The 20,866-nt window shown below is 38.0% G+C and overlaps 1 protein-coding gene across 1 annotated transcript in view; it reads left to right on the top strand.

The window, feature by feature from the left end:
- The window catches only part of LOC136877587 (fatty acid synthase), a 426,680-nt gene that overhangs the window by 117,646 nt on the left and 288,168 nt on the right, over positions 1 to 20,866 (top strand). Inside the window, exons 5-7 of the mRNA XM_067151746.2 lie at positions 1,555 to 1,755; positions 2,232 to 2,467; positions 10,230 to 10,460. Coding sequence (XP_067007847.2) covers positions 1,555 to 1,755; positions 2,232 to 2,467; positions 10,230 to 10,460 — 668 coding nt within the window. The remainder of the gene's footprint in view (positions 1 to 1,554; positions 1,756 to 2,231; positions 2,468 to 10,229; positions 10,461 to 20,866) is intronic.

The following is a 20,866-nucleotide window of genomic DNA, read 5'->3' as shown; positions in this document are numbered from 1 at the left end:
ATCAGATTCCACACAATCACACTCACATAGTTAGAAATGTGTAAACATGTATGTTGATTTCTGTTTAAATACTCATGAACTTGAAATCTGGAACTTAGTGAAGTTCTCTGTTGTTTCCATCTGGATGGATGAAGGACCTAACCGAAAAAAGAAAATCCTGAGAAGACGTGCAAGTGCATTTCTGTAAAGCTTGCCATTGGTGTATCCAAGTACACGTACCCCAGACTGGATTACAAGCTGCACAGGATTCATTCCTCTTTGAAGACTTACAAACAAATTTAAACTTTCTCCAACCTGTTTGACTATTACAAGAAAGAGAGGAGAAACTGAAGGATATGTGGCTGGAATTATTTTCAACAGAGGTCATGACAAATCAGTCTTGGGTAGATGTTAACCAACCACCTTAAACATTTTTTTAATACTACAGCAGTGCACGTAAATTATGTAAAATGAAAGTGCAGTGCAAACCTCAATCAATCAATCAATCAATCAATCAATCAATCAATCAATCAATCAATCAATCAATCAATCAATCAATTGATCAATCAGTCAATCACTACTGATCTGCATTTAGGGCAATCGCCCAGGTGGCAGGTGGCCTTTTCTTAAATGATTGCAAAGAAATTGGAAATTTATTGAATGTGCTGAGGGGTGCAATACGTACCTTGGGTACAATGCAGTCAAAATTCATTGACGAATGAGTAATGTGTATGGTAAAATTTCCATGAGTGATAGCAAAGTGCAGCGTTGGTGCAGGAACTTTGAAGCAGGATGTACAGACATTCATGATGCAGGTGGTCAGGGAAGGAAGCGAGTGTCAGACCATGATCTTGTTCAGCGAGTGGATCAGGCAATTCGAGAAAATAGCATTGCACCCCTCAGCATGGAGAAATCGAATGACAGAACGCACTTCACATTTCGTGGGAGACTCTATTGTCCTCGGCATGTTAACTTGCTCACTGTGTGCTCAGAACTGACAAATTCGACATGACGCGTTTGACAGGCATACTAAAAACACTGCACAACACATCTGCACAATGCTTCATCGGAATCTCACTGTGGTTTTAATTTCAGGACCGATTGGAGGTTGAAAAAAATAGCCCTTGTATTACATCTTTCTATGATTTGCTTCTGTACATTAGTTTGTTCCTTTCGTATTATTGGTACTCATAATATCAACTAAGCCTGATGAGTTTCTTCAACAGAGCTTTTGTATATCATCACAAGTAAAACAAGTATTGATTACGTTGACCGTAAATAACAAAGTGTTTTGTAACTTGCTTTCTATGTCGGCAAGTGTACATACCGTACTACATTATTTTCCTTTGAATGACATGATGTGTTAATATTTGTGAAATTGTATTATCTAGTACATAAGTTGAACAATTAAAGGTTTTTCAGCAACAATTGTGGTTACTATCACTGATGTTAATAATAAAGTTTCCAGAAGGGGCATAACATATATGAAAGATGATTATATTACTGTAAATAAAATGATATTACTGTACCTACAGTAGTTGTAATATTTTAAAAATATTTTTGAAATGATTTCAGGCCCCAGTTATGCAGTACTAAGCACCTGGGCTGGAGGATACACAGCACTTAGTATAGCATACAACAGTATAAGGACTGGACGATGTCGGGCAGCTATAGTTGGCACAGCCAATCTTGCACTGTTCCCTCAAATGTCACAGTTCTTCAATAAACTTGGTCTCCTCAGCCCTGATGGTGTAACCAGGTCATTTGATGCTTCAGGTTGGTTCTCTTTGGTAACCTAATAGTGTGTTTTATCCTAGGTAATTAGGACCAATGATTCATTCAGACAAAATGTTTGTTCCGATTATACACAATACATTCAGATAACTGACAACTATGACATCATTCGATCAACCTCCACTGATCTGCATTTAGGGCTGTCGTCCACATGGTACGTGGCATATTTCCTATTGTTTTGTGAAGATTTGACATTTATCCTTATCTTTTAGTATTTCCATGTGTGTCTCTCCCTCTCTCTCTTTTTCAGTCAGCACTGATCTGCATTTTGGGCAGTAGTAGCCCAGGTGGCAGTTTCCCTATCAGTTGTTTATGTAGTCTTTTCTTGAATAATTTCAAAGTATTTTAAGAACACCACTGAAATATTCATCTACGATTGTCATTTCACGCCATTTCTCGTCAGTATGTGACAAGATATTATCATGATAATGTATTAATGTTTCCTTCTTCAATTGTAGCAAACGGGTATGGTCGAAGTGAAGCCACCGTAATGCTTTTCCTACAACGTAAGCAGGATGCTAAGCGTGTGTATGCAGAAGTTCTTCACACTGATACTTTGTGCTATGGAGACAGGAGGCAGTTCATTACTCTTACCCCAGATATTATGACTAAACATCTGGAAAATTTCTATAATTCCTGTGATATTGACCCAGCTCAAGTGGAGTATTTGGAAGCAGATGGTTCAGCTTCACTTGTAAGTATTATTATTATTTTTATTATTATTATTATTATTATTATTATTATTATTATTATTATTATTATTATTATTATTATTATTATTATTATTATTATTATTATTATAATATTGGTTTATTAAGGTAAGAATATTTGAAGCTGGAAGGTCTCCATGTTAGATATTAGTCATTTATTTTGTACAGGCAACTGGGAAACATACAGCTATTTCCAGGTTTAGAAAAACATCCAGGGAAACTCTAGTGAGTCATACGGATAGTCCAAGCCTGACACATGGATAACCTGAAGTCAGCCTCGACGGGCGTGGTAGGGATGTACCAACATGTTACCATGGCATGGGATATCTCTCACTCATGATTGGACAGACACGCCGCCTGAATGAGCTTCAGGATATCGAGAAGGACTGGGGAAGAGAAAGTCTACACATACGCTGGGAGGACACGGTCCAGGCATACAATTTATGGAGGAGTTTGCTGGGAATATTATCTATTATGTCTTTTTATTCTGGACATTAATGAGTGTATGATTAACTGTTGATGAACCGAGCAGTGATGTAGTTTGCTTGCTTATACTTATACTGTACAACCTTTGTGCTAAGGTACTGATCTACTACATGTACTTAGTCTTCTATACCTCATGGCAACTTTTGGTAATCTATGGCCCGGTTTCAAAGTTTAGATCAACAGCCTGTATTTGTACAACCATGTCTCTAAAACCTAGTGTTGTTGTCAGTGAAAAATGAGGTACAGAATCAAAGTGCCCAAAGTTATAAAGAACGCTTCTTCAATACAAATGTTCAAAAAGAAGTTAAAGAATTATCTTAAGTAGAAAAATGTAGAATTAATACATTTTGAAACTGTTTGTTACATTTTCCTTCTTGAATATGTAGTAGTTTGTTTGCTTGTTTACTCTTACAGTGTATCATTATGAAATAATTCAATTATGTAAAACAAAACATATACATATGATTATATTTCTGATATATTAATATTTTATGATACTAACATAACTCATTAATGATATGTAGATCTATTCATTTAACAAAATTATTATTAACTGATTTGATGTTACAAACTTATATTACTGGAGTGTATTAATTTACCGTACTTTATTAATACTCTGTAACCATGATATTTGAATGTACTGCACCACAGTGAGCTTTAGCTCAGGTACCTTGGCTAATAAATAAATAAAAATTAAATTAAATGTGTTCATGGTGAGAACCAGCAATTGTGTTGATACGCACACAAAAAACAGTGAAGGGCAATATAACTTATACTGTAAATGCACTGTAACTATTGGCCATCGGGCTCACTACAAGAGCAGTCCTTGCTGTCATTTCTCATCACATTTTGTTCTAGGATTATTGAATTATATGGGGAGTCTTCAAGCAGTTGTAAATATTTATTGTGTGTGTTGATATTTTGTATTTGTTGGTTGTTGATGAAGTGCTAATGTACAGATTATGGTTAGGTCAGAATGTAGATAGTTTATTTTCAATTGGAGAAGTTATTGGAGAACCTAGTTGAAGTTCCTACCTGTTTATTTGTTTTTCAAGGGGTTAAGTAAGGCCCAGTCAGCAGAGTACCAGTTTTGTACAGTGGCGGCTCGTGGGGTGTAAGTTTGGTGCAGCCCAACTCGCGCGTATGCAGTAAACATGTACATTTTGAATAGATGTGTTGGATAATCTAGCTAGGAGGAAATAAGATATCAGGGTGATGTTTTGGGAAGATATTGGGCTACAAATATGTGCTGTATAATTTTCATGCACTTTCTTTAAAATGCACAATGTAACTATAAATTTAACTTAAAAAGAACAAATATTACTCACATTCGGTAACATCTATTGCTTGTACGTTAAATCTGTTCATCGGTCCTTTGAAGCAGCAAACTTGCCAGTAATGTCATCGTAAAAGGGCATTATATCCATCAAGTCGTTCAGCAGTGACTTCTCCAGGGATATGGTTGCCAGTGCAGTCAGACTCTCCTGGGATGTTGAATTCCATAAGTAGGTTTTTATTCGCTTAAGACACAAAAAGCTTCTTTCTACTGAGGAGCTGGTAGACAGTATGGTACGTATTAAACACAATAATTGAAACGCTTCTTTGAACATGTCCTTGAGTTCACTTTATTGAGCGACAGAATTATTTCCTCCAAACTGGTATCTTTGAAGGCAGAATCAGAATAGAATGTACTGAAGTTCATTTTTTAACCTGTGTGTGTCAAATATTGTGGGATAAGAGATTTTTAAATTCTCTAGAACATCAAGAGGGTTAATTTGAGAAAATTCTGCAAACTTAGAGCTATCTCCTAAGCAAAGAAATTGGAGCTTCTGCATTATAACCTTTTAAAGTTTTAAATTCAACTCTTGACATTGTAGTTAGACCCATTCACCCTGGCACCTTCTTTCACCTCTGCGTTCCACGGGAAACCCCGGAATAATAATAATAATAATAATAATAATAATAATAATAAAGCTCAATATTTCCACTATTTACCCATGGGTTTAGAGAATTGTTTCCAAGTATTACTAGTCCATAACACTTGCACCAACAGGGAGTTATTTTTGCAACATCCTTGGTATTTTAACTGTAGAAAAATTCAAAGCTTAAGTATTGGATATTGTTCATCCACTACAGTTTGATATAATGTACGTGGAGTCCGGCTCCATGGCTAAATGGTTAGCATGCTGGCTTTTGGTCCATGGCGTCCTGGGTTTGATTCCCGGCAGGGTCGGGGATTTTAACCTTAATTTGTTGGTGTGGGTGTGTGTGGTGTTTTCAGCATTAGAAAACATCCTAGGTTGGGCCCTATCTTCACAGATGCACAGGTCACCTACACGGTATCAACTCGAAAGACCTGCACCAGGCCTCTTCAGAGGCCACACATCATTTTTATTATTATTATTCTTGTCGTTTGGGCCTACTGAGGACCACGGGGCTCGTTTCAACTCCTTGTATGGAAATTCTGTTTTTTCTTCGCCCAGAAAGCTTTCATCTTCTGGCTGTGTGCTTGTTTCCTTTCCTCGGTCCACTCGGTCAGGTGGTGCCTGGTGCTGGTGAGAGACTCTGGAAAGACACCTTGAAAGGTCAACTGCCGGAATAATACACGATCCTGTATGGTTTGTTCTGAAATCCCCAGCTGTTCTAAGTCGACTTCACTGTGGTGATCCATTTATTTTTGGACGCTTTCCCTCTGCCTGTAGTGGTAAAGATCTTGCTGGTAAGTCTGTAAGTACTCATACGAGTCAAATGCCCATAGAAAGTCAATCGCCTCTTCCTCATGGATGTAACTATGTCTTCTTGATGGTCATAGATCTCATTGTTGTGCCTTATCCTGTAAGTACCATCCCCTTCCCTTATTGGTCCTAAAATCTTCCTTAGTATTTTTCGTTCCTTGAGTTCTAGCTTCCTCAGTGAACCTTTTCTGTTCAACAGAAGACACTCAGAAGCGTACAGTACGGACGGTCTTACTACTGAATTGTAATGTTGGAGTTTAAGGTTCTTAGAGAGGCACTTGGATGTATAGATGCTCTTACAGGTATGGTAGATCCTTTCCAACTTGGTGCATCTGGTGTCTATTGCTAATGTCTCATTCTCGGTTGCTGAAATCCACTCCCCTAGGTACTTCACTGCAGCAACCTTACGAATGGTGGTGTTTTCCAATGGCATAGTATGTGGGACTCCCTTTATTTTAGTCATGAACTCAGTTTTCTTTATATTGACCCTCAAGCCGGTTTTAGCTGCTATGGTATAGAGGCTCTGTAGCTGGTGAGTTGCTTCTTCTTTGTTGTTGGCTAATAAGGTAAGGTCGTCGGCAAAGGCCAGGCAAGGTACACTGAAATTATCTTTCTTGTAGCCAATTTTCAGTCCACTTCCTGGAGGTAATGTGGCAGTCTATTCCCTGATAATCTTCTCTAGAACACAATTAAAGAGAATGCAAGAAATTCCATCACCTTGTCTAACTCCCGTTTGGATAGAGAAACTCTCTGAGAGCACACAACTTTACTTTGGAGGTGGTGTTCTTCAGCGTAGCCTGGATTAGTCTGGTGGTCTTCTCATCTAGGCCTAATTCCCATAAGGTGGAGAAGAGGGTCTGCCTATCTATTGAATCATATGCCTTCTGGAAGTCCACTAGTATGACTACCCATTGGTGTCCGTCACGATTCTTGCACCTCAGGATTGTCTTGAGGTTCTGTATCTGCTCTGTGCAAGATCTATTTGCATGAAAACTGGCCTGATATTCACCTAATTGGGAATCCAGTTGACTGACCACTTTGGTCTGCAGGGCTTTAGAAAAGATCTTGTATGAAACCGATATTAGAGAGATACCTCTGTAGTTGTCTAGGTCTATCTTACTACCTTTCTTGTGTAGAGGATGGATCACCGCTGAGGTCCATTCCTCAGGTAAGGTCTCCATTGCCCAAATATCCTCTATGATCTGATGGATGCTTTGTATGGATTGTTCGTCAGCATGTTTCCACCTCTCCGCTACTATACCATCTTCACCTGAGGCCTTGTTGTTCTTTAGGCTCTTGATAATCTCCCTTATTTCTTCAATGGTTGGCGGTGTGGAGTCTCGGTTTCTGGAAATAGGCTCAGAGAATGCGAATCTCTCTTTAGGTTCCTATGCATTGAGGAGCTGTTTGAAATACCCTGCAAGAGTATCGGGACAATCCTTGTTGTTGAACTGAAGTTTCCCATCAGGTCCACGAAGATGAAGGGTGGGAGCTGTGTACTTCGTTGTCTGTTTTCTGAGTTTGCTGTAGAAATCTCTTGAGTTGTGCCTCTTAAAGTCCTCTTCTGCCTGCTGTATTAGAGCCTCGTTATGGTTCCTCTTAGCCTGTCATACTATACTGACAGTTATTTTCCTTTGAGTAAGGAAGGCCTGGTAGTTAGCCTCATTTTTGCATTGGTTCCACGTGACCCAGGCTCTGCGTCTATCTTCTATAGCATGGTCACATGTAGTGGGTGGTCCACCATGGATGTTTTCCTCTGTTGGATGAGGCAGGCATGGTCTTCTGAGCAGCGTCCAGTAGAGCTTTTTGTAGGTTGGGCCACCCTTGCTTCTGTGTGTTTCCTTTCAGAGTGACTTTGAAATCACAGTCTTCATCACTCAGTCGGAGGATGTTGAACTTCGGTATTTTAGCCTTTCTGCCGACATTCGGTGGCCTTCTCAGTGGTTGTAGGATGGTTTTTACCAGAGATAGGTAATGGTCTGAGTCTATGTTAGCACCGCTTAGCACCTTGACATTCTGAATCTCATTGTGATGCTTTTTGTCCATAGCCACATGGTCTATCTGGAATTCACCTCGTAGTGGATTTGGGCTCTTCCATGTCTTCGCCTTCCTAGGCAGGTGTTTGAAGGCAGTTGATTTTAGGACAAGACCATATTTGTCACAAAGGTCTATAAGACGTTCTCCATTCTTATTTGTCCTCTTATGGGCTGGGTAGAGGCCTACTATCCTGCGATATTTTTTCTCCTTTACTACCTGTGCATTGAAATCACCCATCAGTATGGTGGTATGATGTTGTGGGATCTTGTCCAGGGCTTCTTCTAGAATGCTCCAGTATTATTCAAATGCTTCCAGGTCATTTCTATTTGTGCGTTTGTGGGTGCATGGAAGTTCATTATGGTATATGACCTATTGCGGAACCTCAAAGATATTGAGGAGGTCCTACCATTAGGTGAAGTGAACCCTATTATGTGATCAATCATGCTATGATGAACAGCAAAGCCAATGCCAAGATGTGGGACTGTCTTCATCACCCTGATGCCTGGTTTCCCCTTGTCTATTCTGTATCCTTGGGATTCAAATGCATCTCCGTCCATGAATTGTGTTTCTTGTAGTGCTGCAGTCTTGATGTTATATTTGTTCAGCACGTCTAGAGTCTGTTTAAGTTTACCAGTCTTTAGCAACGAGTTGATGTTCACTGTAGCCAAGTAGGTGATATTTCTCTTTCTTTTCTGCTGTTGTTTGCATGGTGGAGTACATGAAGGTGCAGGCTCCCCAGAATCCGATGACCTGCTTGCCCCATCACAAGTGGGGGTGGATTTGTTACCACCTGGGGTATTCTTTGTATTAATGTTTCCTTTCATGTTGAGTCCAACGAGTATGTAGATGAGGCCACCCTAGCGGGTGATGGTTTGTCTGCTCAAGGTTGTTAGCCCTGAGGAGAAAAAAATGAAGGGACCCGACACCTCGAAAAATGAAGGTACCTGCCAAAGAAAGACAAGGGTCATGAAGGGCATGAAAATGAAAGACTCCCTAGCCCTCGGAAACCTAATAGCGTCGGGTCGGAAAAGAACAAGAGTTGACCAAGGAAGGTCGGATAGGACAGATGAAAGAGAGGAGCCTGGCACAAGTAAGTGGAAGCAATGCCAGGACTAAGCTAAGGGCCCCATGGTCGCCAATCCATACTCCAAATTATTATTATTATTATTATTATTATTATTATTATTATTATTATTATTATTATTATGTACGTGGTATTAAATCTTAATAATGTCATTGGTTTTATGCCCCATTAACTACTTTTACTGTTTTTCGGGACGCCAAGAGGCTGGAATTTTGTCACACAGGAGTTCTTTTGTGTACCAGTAAATCTACTGACATGTGGCTGGAATACTTTGGTACCTTCAACTACCACCAGACTAAGCCAGGATTACACCTGCCAATTTGAACTCAGAAATCCAGCTCTCTGCCATCTAAACTACTCAGCCCAGCTGTTATCAATCTCATTTTCATCAATTTCATTTGTTGTTGTTGTTTGAATCATCAGTCCATAGGCTGGTTTGATGCATCACTCCATGCCACCCTATCTTGTGCTAACCTATTCATTTCTACATAACTATTGCATCCTACATCTGCTCTAATCTACTTGTCATATTCATACCTTGGTCTACCCCTACTGTTCATACCACCTACACTTCCTTCAAAAACCAACTGAACAAGTCCTGGATGACCTAAGATGTGTCCTATCATTCTATCTCTTCTTCTCATCAAATTTAGCCAAATCGATCTCCTCTCACCAATTTGATTCAGTATCTCTTCATTTGTGATTCGATCTATCCATCTCACCTTCAACATTCTTCTGTAACACCACATTTCAAAAGCTTCTATTCTCTTTCTTTCTGAGCTAGTTATCATCCACGTTTCACTTCCATACAATGCCACATTCCAGACGAAAGTCTTCAGAAACATCTTCCTAATTCCTATATCAATGTGTGAAGTGAGAAAATTTATTCTCTTAAGAAAGCTCTTCCTTGCTTGTGCTAGTCTGCATTTTATGCCCCCCTTATTCTGCCATCGTTAGTTATTTTACTGCCCAAGTAACAATATTCATCTACTTCCTTTAAGACTTCATTTCCTAATCTAATATTATACCTGCATCACCTGCCTTTGTTCGACTGCACTCAATTACTTTTGATTTGGACTTATTTATTTTCATCTTGTTCTCCTTACCCAAGACTTCGTCCATACCATTCAGCAACTTCTCGAGATCTTTTGCAGTCTCAGATAAAATAACAATATCATCGGCAAATCTCAAGGTTTTGATTTCCTCTCCTTGGATTGTGATTCCCTTTCCAAATTCCTCTTTGATTTCCTTTACTGCCTGTTCTAGGTAAATTTCATTTATAACTTTGCAATTCTTTTTACTGTATTATCTGCATTTTTGTACCAATTACTAATCAACCCCTAAAATTTAAATGAAAATCTGTCGTTCTTAATATATATACTGCATAGCTGTTATGTTTTTCAGAACAGTGACTGTCTAGAATTGAATGCGGTTGATGAAGTTATGCTACGTCATAGAAAGACTCCACTGCTGATTGGGTCTGTCAAATCTAACATAGGACACACTGAGAGTTCTGCCAGCATGTGTGCTGTAGCTAAAGTGTTAATAGCAATGGACACAGGTTATATTCCTCCGAATATGCATTACAGCACTCCAGTGCCTGGAGTACCAGCCTTGAGAGATGGTAGACTAAAGGTAAGTGACATATTTGTAATTGCTTTACATTTTTAAATATTGAAACAGTACACAAGTCCTCTAGTAGTAAGGTAATCTGCCAAACTTGTGCTGGAATGGTGGATGATCAGTGGAATAAAATGTTATAATCTGAATAACAATTATTATTATTATTATTATTATTATTATTATTATTATTATTATTATTATTATTATTATTATTATTATTATTATTATTATTACAACAACAACAATAACAAAATTATGTAGATTTGAATTTAAACTGCTATAAGTATTGAGTGAATCAGTTGATTTCAACTTAAAGTACACAAAACTGTGTCTCTACTTTTTTCTCCTACTTTTAGAAGTATCAAATATTTTAAAGTATTTTGTTACATTTAACGTTTCATACATTTTGATGGGATTGGGAAAAGCAACATGTTTTTCAACCGCTAACAGACAAATATCCATATATATAAAAGAATGCATACGGTACCATACAATAAAATCTTATCATCCGATCATAACCCCATTTTAAGTACGACATAGTCCCAAGTGTTCTTAATAAGCTTCTGAAATTATAGACCTTTTATCTTCATTAATAAATAAAAAGTTGTAATCAATTTAGTGAAGAAACATTTTCTTATTACCAGGAATTGGGATGAAGTCATTCTAACATTCATTTTCAGTGCTCCAATTGATGTTTCTATAAAGAACAATTAAGAAAAACTTGGGTCCATGTGTTGATTTTATATAGAATTTTATTTAGTAGAGAAAGACAATGCCGGCCCCGTGGTGTAGGGGTAGCGTGCCTGCCTCTTACCCGGAGGCCCCAGGTTCGATTCCCGGCCAGGTCAGGGATTTTTACCTGCACCTGCGGGCTGGTTCGAGGTCCACTCAGCCTACATGATTAGAATTGAGGAGCTATCTGACGGTGAGAAAGCGGCCCCGGTCTAGAAAGCCAAGAATAACGACCGAGAGGATTCGTCGTGCTGACCACACGGCACCTCGTAATTTGCAGGCCTTCGGGCTGAGCAGCGGTCGCTTGGTAGGCCAAGGCCCTTCAAGGGCTGTAGTGCCATGGGGTTTGGTTTGGTTTGGTTTTAGAGAAAGACAATGCATGGTGCTCAGTTAACACAGTGATGACTGGGCTGGCCACTGAGTTCTCTGCTGCCATGTATGATTCTGAGGTAGTGTCATTCTCTGTAATGATGGCATATTCCCACAACTTATGCCTTACCTTGGAATTTTTCATAAGTCTCTGATGCAAGTGAGAGTGTGGTAGTGTTCGCACATAGTCAAGATGGTTTTTAGTGTGATTTGTTTCTTTAAGTGTCGAAGTTTTGAATAAAATAATAAAAGATTTGCTGTTTACCAGAAGGTTTTGGAACGTCTGGGAATCTTGTATGGATCTGTGAAAAAAACAGAGCATCGGCGAGAGAAGATAAAGAAAACCAAGTGCTTGTACCTGGAGACTGTATATAAGGAGGGGATGCCATACAATCACTTTAGATGAGTTTAGTCTTGGACTTGTCTGGAGATGTACACATGATTTTTATTTAAATAATATTTTCCCTATAATTGAAAATCTTCAAGAATGGCTATTAGAAAATATGAGCGATTTCCCATGAATGCCCAAGTCTACACTTAACAGAACTGTAGCAAGTTATAGGTGGAGACTGTCCTACCAGATTTTCATGACATCATTGCCCAGTGCAAGCCTGATAGAAATGAGACATGTTAGATAGTCAGTTCAATACAATTTTATTTACAAGTGACTGATAATAACTACAATAAGCGATGAATAGCATCTTGGTAGTTAACTGTCAATGAATAAATGAGCTGGCCATTTTTCACTAAATTTGGATTTTTAAATTAAATACTAGTTTTGAACTTAGCTAATATTTTATTTCACTATATTTTAGTTCATACATTCTACTTCATATTTGTGAAAACTGTAATAGTGGTGGTGGTGGAAGAGGAACTACAACTTGGCAATCATCCTCTATATAACAACAATCAGAGAGAAAAAGTCTGTCATGATTAATTCCCACCCATAAAAGAAGAAATCAAACAGATAATCCAGTCATTAAAGGACAATAAGGCACCAGGTGAGGACTTGATAGCTGAACTGTGGAAGTACACATGTGACAAGGTAATTGATAAACTGACATTCATCATCCACAAGATTTGGGAAACAGAGAAACTTCCAAGAGACTGGAATACTGCACTGATTCACCCCCTTCATAAGAAAGGTGACAAAAGGAATGTTAACAACTATCGTGGTATTTCCCTCCTCTTAATTTCCTACAAGATTCTTGTGAAAGCTCTTCAGACTAGGGCAGAAGAACAACTAGATCCACAACTGGGAGAATACCAAGCAGGGTTCTGGAAAGGGTGCTCTTGTATCGAGTAGATTATGAATCTAAAATCAACCCTTTTATATCTGAAGCTCAGGAACAAAAAATTCATGGTGTCTTTTGTCGATTTCAAAACAGCTTACGACTCAATTGATTAAAATGTCCTAATACAAGTCCTAAAGGAATTTGGCTTGGACAACAAAACAAGAGCAATCATTCAACAGACCTTGAAGAAAAGCTGAAGCTGAAAATAGGGAAGTCTTATCCTGAAGAAAGAAAGGAACAACACCGGCAATGAATGTGGGAGTACTGGCCCGGGTAAGGAAACATTTCAAATGATGTGGTCTTCAGTTGGCCAAAACAACATGAATCAATGAATTTAAAGTGTGAATAGAATCTGAATCTGATGATGTTCTTTCTACAACGAAACACCTACATTCAACTCTCGATTTACCGTAATCGGATCAACTGTGTTGCAGCTTAACTGCGATATCAAAACTACTAAAAATGCACGAGTGTTAGGAGTTACAGTAATACAGAATTACAAAGGATTGGGATAATATTGCCAGGATGATGCTCTCATCACCGAAAAACTTGTTTTGAGGAACTTGAGAAGCAAAATAAAGAGAAAGTGTTTCTCGGTACAAATTCAACCTTAAAAACTTCATATCCGGTCCATATTGAAAGGAGATAACATACAATAGAGGGAAATTTGATTGATCCACCTCTTTTCAATACATAATATGTTGTTAATATGATCACAACATTTTTTTATTCAGTACCGGTTGCAGTGTCTATGGACACCATCATCACCTGAAACAAGCTTAGCAATCGTAAACACTAGGTGAAAATAAAACATGGACGTTCAAAAACTGACGTATGCTATGCTTGGGACCTTTTAATCTTTCCAAAGTGATCAAGTCTTTAAACATTTGTTAATATCTTCACTTTCATTATATATTTGACCAACAAGCACATAACTTGTTTATATTCTTTTAAGCATTGTATTTTTACTTCATCATATTAATGTCACTTATTACTAAGGGTCTATTATATATACTACATACTTGTATATCTTTGTTCATGTTTCAGCTGATGATGGTGTCCATAGACACCGAAACCGGTAATGAATAAAAAATGTTGTGATCATATTATATTAACAACATATTATGTATTGAAAAAAGGTGGATCAATCAAATTTCCCTCTATTGTATGTTATCTCGGTACAAAAGCAGAAAACCATGACTGATTATTTTCGGAAACAGTAAAGTTAGGTTGTCTGAATATTTTTCTTTGCCTTATTCGTTTCAACGAAAAGTGCTGTTTATTTTTCCATTTATTGATTGTGCTAAGTGCTACTTTTACTGCAACATATTGGGTAAGTTAATAAAAAAAGTACAGTAGTATCAATTATTATCATTTTAACTGTACTTTCAGTATGCCTGTTCTATTCTTAACTTTTTGTGGGTTAAACGTGATTCTACTTATCCAGGAAGCCTAACACTACATTATCCTGGTTAATCAAGAGTTGAGTGTAATTCTTTATTAAAATTTAATGACATCTTTTCAGGTATTTTCCAATTTTATTCAAACTGCATTACTTTTGACAGACTGAAAAACCTCACTGTTTTAGATGAAGCATATTTAGAAATGTTCATATTATCAACACTGTGATGGGGTGATAGTACCTCATGAGGATCACTCTAGATGTTGATGTACAGAAAAATCTTAATTCCGGTAAATAAAGGCTCCAGATCTCTTCATATAGTTATGAGAGTACAGGAGAACCCCGCTTTACTGAACTTTGCTTAAATGAAACCTGGCTTAACCGAAATGCTCTGGCAAAACTGTATTTTAATATTTTGTTTTTACCCTCTCGTTCTTAGCTGTCAATATTAGTAATTCTCTTACTACATGTGCAGAGAGCTACTAGGCAAACTGTATTATTATATTATGACTTGTGCCAGAATGTATGTGTAGCATAAACCAAAACAGTTTCTCACTCTCTAGTTTGTTCTATGATACATTTTTCCTTGAACAAGCAGCAATTATTATTATTATTATTATTATTATTATTATTATTATTATTATTATTATTATTATTATTATTATTATTATTATTATTATTATTATTATTATTATTATTCGCTGGGGCCATCAAGGACCACGTTAAGTCTTGTTGCATTTGACACTGAACTTAGCCTTCTTTAGAGCCCAAATTTCCCTCATTCCTTGTGAGTGGGCCTGCTTACGCTCCTCTGTCCAAGGGGCACCGTGCCTTCTCTTCGGTTGCTCGTCTCGGTTTAGCCCGTTCATCAATATTTTCTTGCGGAAGAGATCTCTGTTAGAGGCGTCTTCAGCTGAGATATGTAGCATTTGCAGGTCTTCTTTGGTATTTCTAAACCAGGGAATTGTGGTTTTGGGGTTTGAATCAAAAAAGTGAAAGATTTCTTTAGTTAACTTTCTTCTGTCTATTCTTTTCAGATGACCGTAAAATTGTGCCCGTCTTTTTCTGATTGTGTCGGTAATTTTCTCTATTTTGCTGTAGACTTCCTTGTTGGATCTCTTTTGATGGATTCCATGTCTGTACTTTGATCCCAAGATTCCCCTCACAATTTTGCGTTCTCTTTTCTCCAGTTCTTCAAGGAGTCCTTTGTTGGCTTTTAGAGACAGGGTTTCGGCTGCATATAGAACTACTGGCTACAGAACTGTTTCATAGTGACGTATCTTGGTGTTTTGGGAAAGGCATTTTTTGTTGTAGATTGTGCGGGATGTTTGGTAGGCTATTTCCAGTTTGCGTACTCGCTCCTGAAGTGCTTCTTTGTCCAGTCCATTTTTCATGATGATCTCACCCAGGTATTTGAATTTGTCTACTCGGGTGATGTCCCCGTATTTTGTATGGAGTTTTGGTGGAGCCTCTTTGATGTTAGTCATTACTTCTGTTTTCTCAAACGATATCTGCAAACCAGTTTGTTCGGCAATTTCCTTTAAAATTTCAACTTGAGCTCTAGCGGTTTCTATGTCAGTTGAGAGAACAGCAATATCATCGGCAAATGCTAAGCAGTCTGTTGCGATCCCCTTGGATTTGGTTCCTATTCTCAATGGACTGTAGTTGGTTTCCTGTAATCTCACCCTCCAGGTTCTGATGATCTTTTCAAGAACACAGTTGAAGAGTATCGGGGATAGCCCATCACCTTGTCGGACTCCTGTTTTGATGTCAAAGGAATGTGAGAGACATCCGTGGAATTTCACCTTGGATTTTGTATCGGTCAGGGTGGCTCTAATTAATGCCAGCAGTTTCAAATCAACTCCAAATTCATTTAAGATGTTTAGCAGGACTTCCCGGTCAATGGAGTCGTACGCTTTCTTAAAGTCCACAAAGACCGACACATACTGCTTGAACCTTAGTGTACAATATCTGATGATCGTTTTGAGATTTTGGATCTGTTCAGCTGTTGAGCGACCTTTTCTGAACCCTCCTTGGTATTCACCTATTTGATGTTCGACTTGTGCTTCCAAACGCTCCAGGATGGTAAGTGATAGAATTTTGTAAGTCACGGGTAGTAAAGATATTCCTCTGTAGTTGTTGATGTTCTTCATGCTGCCTTTTTTGTTTAATGGATGGATCAAAGCTATTTTCCAATCTTCAGGTAGGGTCTCCTTGTTCCAAATTTCTTCTATTTGCTTTTGCAAGATATCAAGTGATTCTTCTGGGGCATATTTCCATAGTTCAGCTACTACTGAGTCTTCCCCCGGCGCTTTGTTATTTTTGAGACGGGCAATGTGGCGCTTGATTTCATCTCTGTCGGGTGGTCTGGAATCTGGGTACCTGAGTAAGGGTTCCTTGGTCTCAATGGCGCTTTGCGGTTTAGAGCAATTAAGTAAATTCTTGAAGTAATCTGCCAGAATGCTGCAATTTTCTTCATTTGACGTCGCCAGTGTGCCGTCCGTTCGCTCAAAGCATAGAGATGGTGGTTTATAGCCAGTGAGTTTGCGTTTGAAGGCTCTGTAGTACTCTCTGCTTTCATTCTTCCTAAAGTTTTGTTCTATCTTTTCAATGAGAGATTTTTCGTATTTACGTTTCTCAGTTCTGAACACCCTAGCTGCTTGGGCACGTTGGGTTTTGTAGGTTTCCCAATCATTTTCTGATTTCGTAGAGTTGTACTGTTTCCACGCATTGAGTCTTTCTTGGAGGACTAATTCGCAGGTACTATTCCACCAGGCATGCTTTTTGCTTCTCTTGATTTCTGCAACGTCTTTGGCGGCCTCAACAAGGAGACTTTTGGCATTGTTAAAGTCACAGTCATTTGGTCTAGCCTTCTCCTGGAACTCCTCGACCCTTTGCCGAAGTTTATCATTGTCGAAGCGTGTGATCTGTTTGGTTGTCTTCCTTGTGTTTGCGGGACATATAATGATCTGAGACCACATTGATGCCTTTCTTTACCTTGACATTCATAATCTCAGGGCTGTTTCTCCTGGAGATCGCAACATGATCAATTTGGAACTCTCCGAGAGCTTGGACGGGAGAACGCCAAGTCATTTGCTTTCTGGGTAGGTGGCGAAAGTGGGTCGACATGACCTGCAGGTTGTGATTTTCGCAAATGGTCACCAGTCTTTTGCCGTTGGGATTGGTTCTTTTGTGAACAGGGTAATTTCCTATAACTTTCTTGTACTTCTGCTCACGACCTAGTTGGGCATTGAAGTCACCCAAAAGAAGCTTGACATGGTGTTTGGGGATTTTGTTCAATTTTTCATCCAGTAGGTCCCAGAAATTATCAACTTCGTCTGGATCAGACTTGTTCTTATCGTTTGTAGGAGCATGTGCGTTAACTAGGGCGTAGGTTTTGTTCGCGCATTTAATTGTGAGTATAGAAAATCTGTCATTCACAGGTTCGAAATTTGCAACCGATTTAAGGATCTTGGTTCTAACAGCAAACGCGGTTCCAAGCATCACAGCTCCATTGAGGATTCCTCTTTGCGCTTTGCTCTTGAAAAATCGGTAGCCTTCAGATTCAAAAATCTCTTCATCTGGGTACCTTGTTTCCTGTAGGGCCACTATGGATATCTGATTTTGGTGAAGAGCTTTGGTGAGGGTTTACAGCTTGCCAGTTTGTGTAAGTGAATTTATGTTGAAAGTTGCTAGAAAGGTTTTAGATTTTGGCCTGAGTTTTTGACTCTTCGGGGTACACCGAGACGCTCCGACTCGTCTCTTGCATGATGTCAAGTCTCCCCCAGAATCCGAACGAGACTCGTGCACCGTGACGTTCACGACGAGGGATTTATCCGAAGATTTACCCCCTGGGGTATGTTTCTTGAAATGTTGTGCCATCATGCTTTTTGACTTGACTTTGCTTTGGACGGGTACCCATCCTTTTACAACTTGGGTTGTTAGCCCTAGAGTTTGCCTCAAGATGTTTTCTGGCTTCTGGTCATTTACCAGTCTTCGCCGTAACCCTGGCAAGGGACCAGTTTTTTTTTCACGGTGGTATTTTATTTCCCTACTACCCTCTGACTCTGCTGGCGGTAGAGCCAGCGAGCTTCCCCAATTCCAATGGGACGCGCCCGATGGAGGTAACCGTTGAATCCCCACATGGGTATTATTATTATTATTATTATTATTATTATTATTATTATTATTGTATGATTCGGCATAAAGATTATGCAGACGACTCCAATATTGACAATAGCAGTTCTGAGAATCGAGTTACATCAGATGATGGATTTAATACATTGGAAGTAAAATTGAGTTCGAATTTTTATTAAAATACAGTACCACACGCTTTAATTACAGTACTGTAATAAAATTACTGTATACAATATTCAGTTCAGTAGTAGCAAAAAACATGTTTCATTATTTCAGATTGCTTTGCATTTTGTTGAACAAAGCAATGAATCTACACCAGCTGGTGTATTGTTGATTAAACGATGGTGAGACATAGTTGCATGACAGCGCTGTACCAAGAAAATTCAGAAGAAAATCACTGATTTTATACAATGAGTGACATTATGATAACATTTTAATGTTAGCATATATTATGCACCTTTGCTTAACAGAGTTTATGCATTTTTATTTCGACATTTAACTTTTGAAAATATTTACCATGTGTCATCTGGAAAAATGTGTCAACCAAAGTGGCTCCACCCCCTTTATTTCAGATAAATGGGGTTCTACAGTATTTAGGAGTTGTAGTAAAAGAAAGATCATGTAATTCTCTCCTAATTAGAGTGTGATTTCAGTGTACGGGAACAATTACTTGATACATAAACTGAATGCCATGAATGGAAACAGTGATGAGTGTTCACCAGGACTGCAACACACAGGTTTCATCATAGGATCTGTGACCAGAGGATATCGCCAGGCTTCAGCACAATGTACCTGCACACTTTGTGGACAGCAGTATGGGAGAATTCTGGCAAAAATGAGTGCAATTGAACTAGACAAAAGAGTGACTCAATAGGCAGATATATTTAATTCAGTTTCATTTACCCCAGAAACTCTTTGCAAATCATGTTTGTGGTATTACCTTGTGGAGCTAAGATGACCATGCAACATAAAACTGTACATGTGAGGAACAGTCTTCCCTTAAGTTGAAAAAAACATGTTTCTTTATTTTTAAGGAGATTCCAAGTACCAATTTCCACGTCTGTAACATCTTCAGTTTTTGATATGTAAGTATCCCCATAAAATGAATTCAACCCTTTTATCAGTCCTTCCCCCACCCCCACCTCAATGGATTTTTCTGAAAACAAAAAATGCATGTTTCTTTATTTTTTAAAGGAGATTCCAAATACGAATTTTCACGTCTGTAACATCTTCAGTTTTTGAGATAAAATCATCTTCATAAAATTCAACATTTTTCACTTCTTTTCACCCCCATTAAGTGCCTTTTCTGAAAACAAAAAGATATGTTTTCCTGTATTTTTAAAGGACTTCCCAAATGCCAAGTTTCATGTGTGAAACATGTTAGTTTTTAACATATACTGTAGATATACCAGTACTCATTTCAAAAATTCACCCGCTTTTTACATTCTTTTCAGCTCCTTAAGAGAATTTTCTGAAAGCAAAAAAGTGTGTTTTTCTTTATTTTTAAAGGAGATTCAAAATACTAACTTTCACGTCTGTAACATCTTCAGTTTTTGAGATATAAATATCCTCATAAAATAATTCAACTTCTTCACTTCTTTCCACCCCCTACCCCCTTAAGTGGACTTCCCAAAAACAAAAGGTACCGGTACATGTTTTTTTATTTTTAAAGGAGATTCAAAATACCAACTTTCACGTCTGTAACATCTTCAATTTTTGAGATATAAGTATCCTCTTAAACAGAACTCCTTCATTACTTATTTTCACCCCTCCATTTAAGTCAATTTTCCAAAAACAAAAAATACATGTTTCTTTATCTTTGAAGGAGATTCCAAATTCCAATTATTATGTCTGTAACATCTTTAATTTTTGAGATATAAGTATCCTCATACAAAGAATGCAACTAAGTTTTCAATTCACCCCTCCCCCGCCCACTTAAGTAGATTTTTTGAAAACAAAAGAGGAAGTGTTTCCTTATTTTTAAAGGAGATTCCAAATACCAATATTCATAGCTGTAACATCTTTAGTTTTTGAGATATAAGTATCCTCATACAAAGAATTCGACTAAATTTTTTGAAAACAAAAGAATATGTGTTTCTTTACTTTGAAAGAAGATTCCAAATACAAACTTTCATGTCTGAAATATCTTCATTTTTTGAGATATAAGAATCCTCATAAAAAGAATTCTACTCCCTTTTCACCCCAGCCTCGTTAAATTGATCCTCCACAAAAATGTGTGTTTCTTTATTTTTAAAGGAGATTCCAAATACCAGTTTTCACGTCGGTAACCTTCAGTTTTTGGTATATAAGTATCCTCATAAAAGGAATTCAGTTTTTTCACTTCCTTTCACCCTCCCCCCTTAAGTGAATATTCTGAAAACAAAAATACATGTTTTTTTTTGTTTATAAAGGAGCTTCTAAATGTGACGTTGTTTAGAGCGCATTGATTCGAGACAACGCGTACACAATAATAATAATAATAA

Source organism: Anabrus simplex, chromosome 7 (genome assembly GCF_040414725.1).
Source record: "Anabrus simplex isolate iqAnaSimp1 chromosome 7, ASM4041472v1, whole genome shotgun sequence".
Classification (NCBI taxonomy): Eukaryota; Metazoa; Arthropoda; class Insecta; order Orthoptera; family Tettigoniidae; genus Anabrus; species Anabrus simplex.
Note: the sequence above shows the minus strand (reverse complement) of the source record. Positions and strands in the feature narration are given on the sequence as shown.